The following is a 14,276-nucleotide window of genomic DNA, read 5'->3' on the forward strand; positions in this document are numbered from 1 at the left end:
GGTCCCACAGGGCCTTGCACAGTCCAGTTTTGTCGATCTCCAAGGCTGGAGATCCCCCACCCTGCCCCACACCCAGGGCAAGAGGTTTTCCCCTTGTACCCCATTGCCATTTCCTTCAGCGCAGCTTCTGGCTGCCCCTTCCATCATCCTTCCTCCTGGAGGAACACGTCCAATGCCCCATGCTCTTCACGGGCCTCCTGCTCCAGCACCCTGCCCACGACACGCCAAACCCACAACCCCATCCCGCTCTCAGCACAGGCTTCGTCCTGCTGTCTTGGGTGCCAGCAGGAGCTTTAACCTGGCCCCAGTGATCAGAGCTGGGGCTCCTCATCCGTCATTCCCACCCAGGAGATACAGATTGGTGTTAGGATTGCAACTGGGCTTAACGTAACAAATAAGAAGTTGGAGGAAGCAGCAGAGGCATGGGCAGAAGCTGGCTGTCCCGACATGGTCCCTCCTGCCCTGTCCCCTGGAAGGGAGGATCGCCCATCCCTGTGGTGACGGCAGTCACGTCCCTGCTCCACCAGGGCCCACACATGCAGATGCTCTAATCACCGATGACATTACGGGACTTTCTGAACTGGGCAATGCCTCCATGTAGTAGGTGAAGCCTCTTGACATGAGGTTGCTTGTTGCCCCCCCCATTTTATTTCATTTTTTTTTAATAAAATGACATGCCTCCATAGAGCATGGTTCCTGCAGCCCAGCTGCCCCACATCTGCCTCCACTGGCCTTTCAGCCACCCCCCAGGGCTCCACAGCAAGGGACGGAGCCAGCACGGAGCTGAGCATCCCTCAGCTCAGGCTATAGCCCCAGCTGGGCCTGGATGCAGCCTTTTGGCAAGCGCAAAACTTTTTTGGATAGCGACGTTTAGGTCTGAAAAGCTCATGTTTTATCCTAGAGACAGTGTGCGGAAGAAGGAGAAACACTGTAGAACAAAACCAAGGGAAGAGCAGAGAAAAAAAAATGGCAGTGCTGGGTCTCCTTCCTGAAGGCGTTTAAATCCCTGCCCCGTGTCTTCAGCAGAGGAGCCAGCGATAGTGCAAGGAGCTTTTTAGCACCACAAAAATCGGCACTGGAGCCACTGACCGTCTTTTGTGCTTGATCTGTAACAGCCAAACTGCTCCGGAGTTTAGAGCATGTGAAGGTCCCTGTATTCCCAGGAGGCAGGAAAGCACGAGACCCCTTTAACAGCTCCTGGGAGAGCCGTGTGCGCACGGGGTGCCAGCCGAGGCCACCCAGGGAGCGTGGGGGGGACCAGAGGAGGCCCAAGGGGGGGCAGCCCCCTTCCTCACCCCCACGGAAGGGAAGGCAGGGGAGCTGCCGGCGCTGCCCTCGCCTGTCAGAGTGCTAATGAAATGCTTGCTTTGGCAGCTGGAGGCAGAGTCTCCAAGCCAAGCCACGAGAAGAGATGATAGACTCAAGCCCTTGGCACTGTTTTAATGTTCTTATCATTAAGAAGTTTGTTGGTACGTTTGGCTGCATGGACATTTTCTTTAGCATAAGCTAGTCTAAGTTCTGGGTAAATACAGCTAACTATAACCAGCGAGCAGCTGCTCAGTGCTTCACATCTTCTGAAACTCAGCAACATAACTCCTGTTTTACTCGTGGTGAAGACTGGGAGACAAAAGAGTCAAAGCAGCAGAGCCAGGAGGAGACCCACAGGGGAGGTTTAGGTGCCGTGGGCCCCAAACAAGCCATGGCGGTGCACGGCAGGACCCAGATGCACAGCTGTGGGTCTGGGACACGGATCACTCCCAAGACCCCAGTTTCAGCCCCAGCTACCTGCAGGTTGCTTTGATTTGTGGCTGCTCCCCAGAGAGACCCGGGGCACCCCAAAAGACCCTAGACAGGCTCGTGGACAACCATTATCCTGACGCTCCCTTTCCCCCAGCCCATCCTTGCCTGGATGAATTCTGCTGCCAAAGATAGATTAAGCCTTTTTTTACCTTCCCACTACATTTTATAGCACTACCACCCCAAACCAACCATTCAAGGAACCCTGAAGTGACAGCCCTAATATCAATCAATGAGCTGTCACTGGAGAGCTTTTGATATCCTTGTCAAAGCAGTGACTAATTGCACTGCTTGAGCATCCATCCATCAAGATATGAAACCCAGGCTATTTCTGCAGGCCCTAAGAAGAGCTCCTGTCGTCCTGCTCTGCCTCTCCAGCAGTAGTTAAGCAGGCAGGGCCATGCCTGGGAGCTGCTGGAAGCACGTTCCCGCCAACACAAGTGAGGAGGATGGTGGGTGGCAGTCAACAGGGTGGGTAAAAAGGGGCCAGGACCAACTTCTGCTGCATCAGAACTCTGAGGAAGGGGCCTGGGGAATCAGAGCAGGGCATCAAGAGAAGACAAAAGGAAGAGGCTTCCTTATGGCCATGGCTCTGATAATGAGCTATGACAGGCAGAGCAATGCACAAGCTGACAGCCATCAGCATGGCCTTGCCAGCATCCCCAACAACCAGGGCAGTGAGTTTTCCTCCTGCTTAAATGCTCTCTTGACTTTCTGCTCCCAAACCTCTGGCCCTTCCTTCCAAATCAACCCCCAACAGAAAACTTTCACATACAGCATCCTACCACCACTTACCTGCTGACTTCCAAAGCAGATAGAAACCATGCCATGGGGCCTACATTGAGTACAGGGCTATTACGAGTCAAAAACAGCAATAACTAGGATTGACTATAAAGACATGTCTCCTACCTTGCTTTGTGGGTTCTGTTCCCTTGAGGGCTGGTCATGGTGACAGTGGCATTTGAAAACGGTGTCTCGGCAGACGTGTTGATGGCTTTGCCATTGCTCAGCTCCATGTAGGTGCCATTAATGGTGTAGGTCACAACGCCATCAGCGTCCTCATAATCAACATAGAGACTGTCAATGTGTGACCCCACAGAGTTGATTGGGTCTCCCTGGGCAAAGATGCTGTTCATGGTCATGTTGAGCACCAGCTCCTTGGAGTCCGAGGTCTTGTCCAGCAGCTTGTCTGTGATGGCGTTCTCCGAAAGGAATTCCCTGGAGGTGAACCTGGGGTCAAGGTCTCTGTCGTCATGGTCTGTCTGGTAAGTAGACCTGGTTACGTTTGAATCTAGATTGGAGCCAACAGGGGGAAACAACAGTGACAACCACAAAATGCATTCAGGCTGGCAGGCGAAAGCAGCCTGGAGCAGCGGGGGCACGCCGGAGCCTGAGCAGCCAGCCGGGAGGGTAGAGGCAGGAGATGGGTTGGGGAGAGGGAATCTCATGGGGTTTTATCCGTTTGGGAAGAGTGTGAAGCTCTGTGGGTCTCATCCTGCTATCACATGGCCAGAAGAGAGCTCAGCACCTGCCAGCACTGCCCCAAGCAATAGCAGAGGTCAGAAAGGAAGATGCCCTCCTGGCCCCAGAGCCCATGCAGCCATGCTGGGAAAGCACCCGAGGCACTTTGGTGGTGGGATGCCCAAGGGACTGGAATGGGAAGGAGGTTGCTGGGGGCTGGGCAGAGGTGGGAGGTGATGGAAGATGTTGTGACGGGGACCTCTGTGCACCCAGGGCTCCCTCCTGTCCTTGGCATGAGGCAAAGCAAGGCAGGGCACCAGCGAGGAGACCTTACCCATGGCCACCCCCCCACCCACCAGAAACCAGAACCTGAAGGGCAAAGAGGATTTATGAGCAGAGACATTTTAAAAAAAAAAAACAACTTTCCAAGGTTTCCAAAACACAAACCAGCAGAATCACCAGAGGTAGAAACAGAGCATTTCTCAACAAGAGCTCTGAGAAGCAGAACGGTGAGGCCCAAGTCTCCTTACCTTGGGGTTGTTTGCCCTTCAGTTTTGGCTCACAGTCAATTGTTTCTGCTCTTTCATAGACCTCATTGGTTTCCTGACCTTTGCTCAAGTTTAAATCTTCCTCCGTGTCCTGCCTTCCAAACACCTGGTTCTCCAAGTCTATCCTTTCCCTGGAGATTTTCCCAAAATAGGTTGCATTGTGCTGGATAAAACCCAATGGCACGTCTCCATCGAACTCTCTGCTTTCTTCGCTATCTGACTCAGAGAAGGTGTAGTAGATGGGCTGCAGATTTTTTGAGTGTGGCTTCCTCAGGAGGATGTATTCAAACGTGATGGATGGATTCTTGCCATTTTGATTCCAGACCTAGCAAACAAATTAAATTATTAGCGGATGCAGTGAATATACGGCATGCAAAATTTGTGATTCATTGTGGACTTGACAGTTGGTGAGCGTCTGCTTTGCTATTTCCAATCTGCTTTCTGTCGTATGGCCAGCTTCTTACAACTGGAGCCCAGCACAATTTTCCGAGGGTTATTTGGCAGCACCGCCCTGGTGATTAGCCCCAGCTCAGGGACTGGGAGCCACAGGTCACGGTCCCTCTGCCACTGAGCCACCAGAGACTTGAGAGCGCCACTTCAGAAGTTACCCACCATCACTTGCAAACCCATGTTTTGTGGCTTTATGAGGAATGTGCACACACCCCTTCAGCGACTACATCCCTGCTGGGGATGGGCACTCACAGCTGACGCGCTACCACCTCTCCCTGGTCTCACGCTTTAGAAGGACCCAAGCAACCATCCCTTCCCCGTCCGGAGGAGCCCGGGGCTGCATGGAAGATGGCAGGAGTTGGGCCTCTGGCTGGCTGCCCAGAAGAAAAATTAAATTACTTTTCTTCACATGCCTGGTGTTAGATGGTTTGCTTTCAAGAAAGGGTTGGGGTTTAAGTTCTGTGCACTTCTCTAAGCTGTCTGTCCCAGTTTCTTATTTTTACTTTTCCTGCCAGGTAACTTGGATAAAAATGCCGAGGAGTAGAAGAGAAGTGCCCCCGCAATGCCTGAGGCATCTTCTCCCTGCAGAGCGAGGGGTCACCAAGCCCACGTTCATTATTCACAGCCCTGCCTGCACTCGAGAGCACTGACGCAAATAAAATAGGTTCGTGCAAGGAATCGGGCACAGTCACTGCTCCCACTCCGCTCCCCAAGCTGCCCAGGAAAGCTGGGAAACCACAGCAGGACTCTGCTCCCACGCCCACCTTTTCCTCGATCCAACGCAGATTTTCCCTTCTCCATCACCCTCAGCCTTGCAAACTTGAAAAGTCAAAGCTCACCATTATATTCAGCCCTTGATTTGTTGGTCCTTGGGCGACAATATACTCTATGCCGGTCTCATAAACATCCATGGGCCTGCGGTACTTGAACACCGTGCCTGCAATGTTGAAGTTCTTCGGACTGTCAACTTTGTAGTTCCCATTGAAGAAGTAGTACCCGGCTTCATCAGCCACAGCTTCAAACGAGAGAAAAAAATCAGTGCCATCGCATGTAAGAGCGGAGGTACGGAATATTGCCACTTGTGCATTCGGGGATAAAATTATTAGGGTGTCACAGTAATAAAACAAGTGTTTCTCCTCCATTACAATGCATTTATCGCCTACTTCCAACACATGTCATGCGATTACGTGCCCAGAGTTCTGGGCCATGCGTCCCTCTACATCGCAAGCTCCTGGCTTATGGCTTATGCTAGCCCACGGCTCCTCTCCCCCTTCTGGCACTAGCACAGCATGAGCATTTAATAATCCCAGCTCCGCAGGCAATAAGCAGACCGTCGGATGGCCGACGGCAGGACTTGCCTCCTTGGGAGCACTGAGCTGCTGCCACCTGACCCAGCCGTGGCCCAAGACAGGTCAGCCAGAGCTACTGAGGAGCTGCACTAAACCAAGCCTTTTTCATTCAAGCCTTCCTGCCCATGGCCACGGGCCTCTGAGGCAGCACCAGACCATGACGGCAGCATGACGGTAGCAAATGCGCTTCTTCGGGCAAGCCCAGATTTTTCCACCCCCCTCCTGAGCAGCTCTGCCACCTCCATCACAAGACAGATGGCGTGGCCACCAACACTTCAGCGAGGCAACGTGTAGGTCCCATCTCCTTGGCGCTGCTGCCACGTGGCCATTGCACATTCCCCAAGCGCAACAAGGTCAAGGGGATCACAAGAGAGGTGAAGTCACCCTGCCATCTGTGACCTGGCACCAGGCGGGTTTGTCATAACACGCTGAAGCGGCAACAGTATTGACCAACAGCGTCTGCGTTAAAGCAATCAAAACGTTGCTATGTGCAGCCCGGCTGCTCCCACTGCAGCGAGGAGAAACGCGCTGGCTTAGACAACGTGGTGGTGATTTACGTTGACTATGGATTTAGCTCATGTCTGCAATAAAACTACATTCATCTTCGCATTGGAAAAAGCATTAGCAAGTATAGGCATGCATTGTAGGGAAGTACCAAGAGGTTATACACACCCAGAACATCTGCAGATTTTTTCCGTTCTACTATCTGGATATCCCTTGCTCCGGCAGGAATGTGCGTTACCAGAGAATAGCCTATGGGAAACTACAGATTAACGAAAGGAACTTTGTAACGAATAATCTGAATGAAACACTCGGTAGTCAGTATTGCAATATATCAAGCAGGCTGGCCTCGATCCAAAATTATTTATAAGGAGTTAGGGATTAAAAAAAACCCTAATGTCGACAGCTGTTAGGCTGCAAACAGGACCTTATTGATAATAGAAGATAAAATCCTGGTTTATGGTGGAAAAACACAGCCAAGGGGAAAAAGAATGCAATCTTTACACGCACAAATAACAGATTTAGGTAAACTGGTATAAGAAAAGATCTCTGAAAACTGCTTTGTCAGCTAGAGAAGCTGCCCTGGGGCTCAGTATTGAACCCTGCGCCAGCCGGTCTTCCCGAAGCCCCAGCAAGAGATTCCAGCTCGGTTCCCCCTTTGCTTGGCACTAAGTGATGGGACGAGTCCTCCCCAGGCCACCGAAGTCCCCGCAGCGTGCTCCGTCTCACACTGATCCTCAGGGAGCGTTAATCACTATTCCCGAGTTAGGTCGCTATACTTAGGGCAAGTAGGTTCTGTTGCTTTACTTCACACTAATTTTGGAAATCCTGGTCTTTCAGAACACCCCAGCTTCCTGTTATTACAAACCATTTATTTCTAGTCTTACTGGGTCATGAGAAATAAGACTGAAATAAGACTAAAATAGACGCCAGCCTCTTGCATAACCCTTTCGCAGCATTCAGCGTCACAGACCTCAGGCTTCTGACACGAGTCATGCAAAGTTACTGTTTTTCTTTAAAGGTGGCTTTCCCTGCCCAAATTTACAAGTGGCATTGACACACGCGCAGAACACGTGGGAAAAACTGGAGCAGGGCAGTTGGTAAGAGCTGAAAGCAGTTTATCAGAAAATAAATACATTTTAAAAAAATTAAAAAAACCTCTCATACAAATAAAGTAGAAGATCCCCAAAAGCCTTACCAAGATGAGAATTTCCTTTCCGGTAACTGCCGGTCACATGAGTGCAGCTGCTCCCATCTCCTTGGCAAACTCCACATTTATCCAAGGTGTGGGTGGAAAAGAGAATGCCATCGCATCCAATCGGCTAAAAACAAAAAATAATGCACAAATAGAGTATTGAGGGTCAGGCAAATGTCGCACCCATTGTAATTTTCTGAATGCTACTAACAATATTTTTGCTATAATGTTTAACAACCTCACATTTTCCAGACACGCAAACCCCTCGGAAATCAGTGTATTTGCAGGATGTTCCATCCCGAGCCTGAACCATTAACTGTCTCTGACCATCCACAGTGGTGCAATGGAGGTCACAGGGCTTGCTAGAAATGTGAACATAGTCATCTAAGGGGAAAGGATATAAAGATATATTCAAAACAGCAGAAACACAATAACTTTTCATCCTACCAATGTCAACGAATCTCTGCCAAGCTAAACAACAGCAGCAACAGCACAATTGCAGAGCAGCCGGCAGCTCAGAAGTTCCCATCTCTTGTGCTTCAGGCCGGACAGGAGATGGCACTTCTGAGAGCGTGCCAGCCCACTGCTGCAAGCCCTCGCACAGCCAGGCCGTCCTCCCCGCTGGCAGGGACGGGCGCACCTCGGGATGCCAGCGCGTCGCCAGCATCAGCCCAGGGCAGGCACCGACGCGGGAGGAGCCACCACTCTGTGCAAGGACTCGCAGTAGTGATACCCCTACACATTACACAAAAACATATGCATGCTCACATATCAACTTTTAATACATGACTTAAATTAATATAGATATACTGATACAAACATACATATAATTAAGACTATATTCAAAACCATAGCAGCTTAAAACACAAGAACTTTTCCATAAACATTCACCCAAGTCGGACTCCATTCACCCTTTGCTTTCTGCAGGCAGCTGGCTGGCTGCACCCACTGGCACGGCAGTCCCGCGCTTTGTAATACCCGCAGGAAGCAAATGACAGATTCACATTTCATCAGAAACCCAACGCTAAGTGCGGAGCTCTGCCAACTAGCGAGCGGTCATATACCCACTGGCCCGCGTGCCCAAGCAAGGCAGCATCAATGTCAAAACATTATTCTGCAAATCCCCCAGGAGCCACGTGAACGCCTGCTAAAAAACAAAACAATTCACTGTAACTATTCTGGTGAACCATCTTGAAGAGCAAGTACTTTTAAAGAAATTGTCCCCTTGCCATCGGGAAGGGACAAAAGCAGCCGAGGAGCTATAGTCAACCCAGCCTGCCACGGGCCAAGTTCTACCACGCTGAGCCTGCCCAGAAGGCTGGCGAGGCAGGGGCTCGCTTCACATAAAAGGAGGCAACAAGTCATTTCATGAAGCGTAGCTGTTCTTAGGCATGTACAGAGACCCCTAAAGCAAGAAAGTTGCATTGGACCCCGTCTTTATTTCCAAACCCAAATGGCACCGTGGATCTGAGGAACCAGCGCTCAGGAGCCTCCTCCTCAGGAGAAAGGTCCCGAATTCCCAATAGCTCTAAAAATTGGCCATGATTTTTGTTTAATGCTTGATTTCAATGGGAGTGAGGTGCCTAGAAATAACATAAAAATCTCAGTCTCGGACTCCCACGTTACTCCTGCTGTTCTGCGCCGCTCCCCCCGGCTGACCAACCCACTGGCTGCATCTCGGTGACATTTGACAGAGCCCGTGAAGGGTGTGGGAGGGAGCAAATGTCACCGAAATGCAGCGCAGACAGCGATGGCCCCAGCTCAAAGGACACTTGTTGGGGTGAGCCGGCCTCTCCCTGCCAGCGCAGCCCATCACCCCATGCTCCCGCATCCTCCTCCAGCCTTCCAGCTCTCTGGTGCTCGGGAGCTGTGACCAACACAAGCTACAGCCAGGAATTCGTGTTGTTATTTCATTTTTAAGCTACCCTGCAGCTGCAAAAACGCACCTTTGAACTTGGGAGGCAGCTGATTGTGTCTCTGAAAAATCACTTTAAAACAGGAGAGGAGGAGCCTTCCCGCAGGCTATAGCATCATAACTATCAAAATATTTTGGCTAAGCATTATGAAACACACAAAGAATGTCTTGTTACCAGGATATAAAGGTTTCCATTGATACGTTTTGCCGTTATACACATGGGAGTTAAATGATGAACACTGCTCTTCTCGGAAGCTCCTTCCGTTCGCAGGACACTCCTAGAATGGGATACATTAATATCCTGATGAAAACAAAATGCGGGAAAGGTTTCTGGCACATCTCGACCGGCTGCAAGGAGCGTTTCCACCGCCTGCCCCATCCAGAGCCACATCCTCCTCCTCCCGCCGCAGGGACAGCCAGGAGAAACCCCCCCGGGAGATGGTGCAAGAACTACCCGCGGGGTTTTATGGCCCCCAGCGCACGCAAAAGGCCCAAAGCCCCGACACGATGGTGATGGGCACCAAAGGAGGGAACTCCTGTTGGCTTGGAGGAACAACAGGGTGACAGCTACAGGAGAAACGGTGTCACCTCTCCAAGGGGCCCAGAAATGCCATCGCAGGAAGCGAGCATGATTTTCCACGTTTTATATCGGGTGTTCCTGATGAGAAAAAGGATATCCTTACTTGTACTTTGCAGAGCTGGTATCTTTTGGATGTTCCAGTGCAAGTTTTATTAGCCAGCCCACTCACTGACTTTCTTCTGAATAAAGAAACGATGGTTAGACAGGGGTCAGAAAGCCTTCTTTTCCCTTTTTTAAATATATTTGTCCCCTGCTTCTGTAAGCTCAGCCTCCATGTAGCAGAGCCACACAGACATCTAGGGCAGTCTCACTGGAGCTGAGAGCAAAGGTCTCTCTGGCTACCCGCAGCAACAATTATTCTTATTACAGCTCCCTAGGAGGTATCACGGGGACAAGGCCCTGGGGACAAGATTTGCAAGGTGCCTTCTGGCAACCACAGCGCCCGGAGAAGGCAGAGCCATGCACAGAACAGCCGGGATCAGCGGGTCCCCAACCAACCCTGCACCACAGTGTCCTGGCCCCTGTGCCCAGAAGCCTTGAGAACGGGCTTACACCATGTCTGCTGCCCATCTGCACCGATCCCCGCAGGAGACACCTCAGGGCCAGCACAGGAATAGCTTGGCTGGTCCTCCGGGCACAGCATCCTCATGGCAGCACGCTCAGGGACATACTTACCTTCTCCACAAGCAGCGTTTGACAGACAACACCTTCTCACCAAGTGCTTATCTGCTGAGCGATGACCTTCTGGATCAAGTCTACCTCCAGCAAGCTGGAGCTCCCCGCACCCTGGCGGGCGGGCGCCGTACCTCTGCCGCAGGCAGTGCCGCTCCTGGGACTTGACGCCTCCCCCGCACGTCCTGGTGCACGCCGTCCACTTGGTCCACTCGCCCCACCAGTACGCGGTGACGTCTGCCCCTTCCTCCAGGCTGTTGGAGGTCTGTGCCAGGTCCTGCTTGAGGCACCAGGTGGGTCGGGGAGAGAAGCAGCAGTCAGCAGCCGCACCTCAGAGCCTGCGCGGGGGGGCTGAGGGCATCCCTCGCCCAACCTGCCCCAAGCGAACGGCGCATCTCCTTCTCCATCTGAGGTCAAGCCCGAGATTGCCATCTCGCAAGAAACCCTGGATTTTTCCAATTGTGTTTTCATTACAAATTGGAATGAAATGGCAATATTTGGGATTCCTCGGGAAAGGAAATGTTCATTGTTTCTCTCAGTTGGCAAAACAGAGCTCCCAAACAACCCTAAACTCTCCAAGTCTTTTGGTGCTCTCTGATTCTTGCTCCACCATGAATTCAGGGAGCTGAAGAGCTTGTTGCAGCCAAGAGCTTCACTGAAAGCTGGAGTAAACCCTTGCAAATCCACTCTGCAGTGGGAGAGCATGCCGGGGGACGCTAGCAGGCGGGAGGAGGCCATGTGCTCTCTTTGCAAGTACAGGTTTGTCACTTGAGGGTCAAGGAGGGTCCCTGACACCCCCAGCTCAGGCAGCAGCGTGACCATGCATCAGAGGGCAAAGGAGCTGCTCCACCAGCAGTGTCACCACCACATGGCTGGGCTCAGTAAGGCATTCGCATCCCTTCACAAGGGGCGCAGAACCTCCTGGGGGGGTCCCAGCTATTGCTCATTACACGGTAGGGATGTCTTTTTCCATCCAGAATCACCAGCTGGTTAGGGGAGCTCTATTAATTCTGGATTTACTGGGAAAGGGATAATAATATTCCAGGCAAAGTACATGAAAGTTCCAACCACTGCAGGGACCAGGGAAGCGGTGCTCGCTCCAGAACAGGGCACGGCCTTCCAGAGCCCTGGAAGTGATCTGCGCCCCCTCTTAGCCATGGATGGTACAACTTGAGTTAAGCCCAGACTAAAGAGCTGGGCCAAGTCACACATCCTCACATTTGCTGGAGCGCCGACTCACGCGCAGACCAGTCCTGCAAGTCCCAGGGGTTACCCATCCCAGACCCCGCACCATTTTAAAGCCCAGGGATGTCCCAGCAAGGCGATGGGCTTACCTGAGCGATCACAAAGGCAACGTTGCCCACGAGAAGAAGGGCCAGGGTGCCTTTCAGCTGGGACCGCGCACTGATGGAGATGCTGCTCCACCTCCACTTAGATATCTTCATCCTGGAAAGCAACCAGACCCCACACTAAGCAAAACTCCCATCCAGCCCCACCACCCGGCGAGAGCAGGGGCCGTTTCGCAGCCTGGGTTACACAGCACGTGTCTTCTTCGGCATTCCCGGTCAGCTAAGTGACACCAACCACCAGTGACTGCAAGGGCTCCATCCTGAAGTTATATTTAATTAATGGCAGCATTAACACGGTACAGGTTCACATCCCGTCTCGGTTGCTATCCTCCAAACCACAACTTTGCACTGGTTCCCAGTGGCTGCGCTTGATACCACCAGTGCGAGCCGAGGCTCCCAGCCTGCCTTGGAAGAGAACGTGGCTCACACCAAAGCAAGCGTTGCACAGGAGGCAGCGAGTAACAAGAAGCGTCCCTGGATCTATAAAAGCAGCGCATTTAAATATCCTCATTTACAGAACTGCTCCTGGAAGAACGAGGTGAAAGGCTTCATAGACAAAAAAATGCAATTAACAGCCATTATTTTTCCCTTTTTCATTTGTTCCACTCTAATTCCCACCGATTCCCAGGGAAGAAGCCTGTTCTTATAGAAAAGAAACCACCCACAATTAAAGAGCAGAAATGAAGTATCCCAAGTGTCAGCCTTTCATCTCTCTCTCCATCTGCCTCATGAAAGAGAGTAACCCAGAATGGCATTTTCTTAAATAAAACCCAGCTCAAAACCACAATACGTTTTATTGTGAACCTCACTGCAAGAGCCAGAAAGGAGCAGGTTTCAGGAAATCATGCTTCCAGGCAATCAAAGCAGCTCATGTCTGTAAGAAAAAGAAAAAAAAAAAAATATTCTCCCCTAAGCTAATTTCCCTTGAAAAGTAACTAGACAGTGTCTTTGGGAAGTAGGGAGGAGGGAGAGGGGCTGCTCCTGGGGAGAGGGGGCAGGACTGCAGACCTGCAACATAAAGAGCTTCTTTCCTACCCCTTTTTTTTTTTTTTTCCTCTTTCCTTCTTGCAAGGGTTTTTGCGGCAGTTTTGGAAATGCAGAACCGCCAGCAGTGCCAGCACGGCTTTGGTATCTGGCTTAGAGAAATTACCAGAGGGCTTCCAGGTCCCCAACTCTGCTTTGCGATCGCCCCAGGGTAGAGGTCCAACATGCAAAAGACACTTTCCAAGAGGCAGATCCATTGATTAATGGAAGCCCAGAGCGCTTGGCTGGGGATCCCGGGGACAGGTGGCTGAGACTTGCCTTACACTTGGTTTTCATTAAGGCTTCCAGACACTTCTGACTCAAAGCCAATAACCGAGCTCGCTCAGGGTTTATCCTAGAGTCGCTCAGAGCTGCATGTTTAAATAGAAGAAAAAATTAAAGAAGCGGGGGAGGGATGTCGCCGACGAGCATCGCGGTACCGGAGGGAGCCCCTGGACCTGCCGGCGGCGGGCGGGCGATGCCGGAGGGCGGAGAGCGGCGCCGGGCAGCGCTGCCGGGGCTCGGGGGAGCGGGGACGGGGCCGGACCCCCGCGGGGCCGGGCCGGGGCCGTACCTGGATGCGGCGGGGCCGGGGGGGGACGATGCTCCCGGGGCCGGGCGGTAGCGGCGGCGGCGGCGCGGAGCGGCGGCCCCAGACGCTCCCTCCCTCCTTCTCCCTCTCCGACTTCAAAGGGCAGCCAAAAGCGCCGGGGCTTCCAGCGAGGAGGAGCCGCCGCAGTGGCTCCCCCCAGCCCGCGCCGGCCGCTCTTATAGCGGCGGGGGGGGGTGGGGGGGGGGGGGTGTGGAGGGATGGAGGGATGGAGAAGCGGGGGGGGGGGAGCGGGCGGAATTCACACCTCTCGGCCCGGGATGCCCCCACCCCGGTTAACCCCTCGCCTCCCCCGGCGCCGGCCCGCGGCCGCCAGCCGGTTTCCTGCGGCGAGGCCGGGGGGGCACAGGCGGGGGGGGGAGCCCGCACGCATGCGTCCCCGCCGCCGCCCGCCCGGCACACGCAGCGCCGGGCCCCCCCCACCCCCCCCCCCCCCGGGCATCCCCCGGGGAGATGCTGAGCTCCCATCCCCGGGGAGATGCTGAGCTCCCCCACCCCGGGAAGATGCTGCGCCCCCTCCGACCCCCGGTACCCGCTGCCCCCCACCCCTCCATCCCCCACACCCCTCCCCCCGCATCGCCAGCACAAAGTGAGGTGGCCCAAAATAGTCCCGGTACCTCAGCAGGGACCGTGCGGCCGCATCCTGCCTCTGGAAGTGCAGGGAGGGCTGGCAGGGTACGGTCTGCCAGGTTTTTAATTGCCCTTTCTGCTGAAAAATAAAGCAAATCCCCGTGATCCTCTGCTTTTGGTGTCACTTGGCAAGGCTCGGCGTCAAGTCGTGCTGCTTGAAACAGTTTTCTGCCACGCAGGAGAACGGCGGCGGTCA

At 53.0% G+C, this 14,276-nt stretch overlaps 1 protein-coding gene across 10 annotated transcripts in view; it reads right to left on the minus strand.

The window, feature by feature from the left end:
• The window catches only part of ADAMTSL2 (ADAMTS like 2), a 28,624-nt gene extending 15,027 nt beyond the window's left edge, over nucleotides 1-13,597 (minus strand). Inside the window, exons 1-12 of one of the 10 annotated variants that reach the window (XM_063352723.1) lie at nucleotides 13,415-13,597; nucleotides 12,968-13,211; nucleotides 11,803-11,914; nucleotides 10,603-10,745; nucleotides 9,392-9,494; nucleotides 8,370-8,448; nucleotides 7,540-7,685; nucleotides 7,305-7,428; nucleotides 6,278-6,358; nucleotides 5,096-5,271; nucleotides 3,789-4,131; nucleotides 2,707-3,088 (exon numbers count right to left, since the gene is read on the minus strand). In XM_063352723.1, the coding sequence (XP_063208793.1) occupies nucleotides 2,707-3,088; nucleotides 3,789-4,131; nucleotides 5,096-5,271; nucleotides 6,278-6,358; nucleotides 7,305-7,428; nucleotides 7,540-7,685; nucleotides 8,370-8,448; nucleotides 9,392-9,494; nucleotides 10,603-10,745; nucleotides 11,803-11,914; nucleotides 12,968-13,137 (1,859 nt within the window). In that variant the 5' untranslated portion in view covers nucleotides 13,138-13,211; nucleotides 13,415-13,597. Of the gene's footprint in view, nucleotides 1-2,706; nucleotides 3,089-3,788; nucleotides 4,132-5,095; nucleotides 5,272-6,277; nucleotides 6,359-7,304; nucleotides 7,429-7,539; nucleotides 7,686-8,369; nucleotides 8,449-9,391; nucleotides 9,495-9,899; nucleotides 10,258-10,602; nucleotides 10,746-11,802; nucleotides 11,915-12,967; nucleotides 13,212-13,414 lie in introns of those variants that run through there. The other 9 variants (XM_063352719.1, XM_063352717.1, XM_063352718.1 and 6 more) reach the window with 9 other exon arrangements.
• Between the last annotated feature and the right edge of the window lie 679 nt (nucleotides 13,598-14,276).

Source organism: Chroicocephalus ridibundus, chromosome 15, assembly GCF_963924245.1.
Source record: "Chroicocephalus ridibundus chromosome 15, bChrRid1.1, whole genome shotgun sequence".
In the NCBI taxonomy this organism is placed as follows: Eukaryota; Metazoa; Chordata; class Aves; order Charadriiformes; family Laridae; genus Chroicocephalus; species Chroicocephalus ridibundus.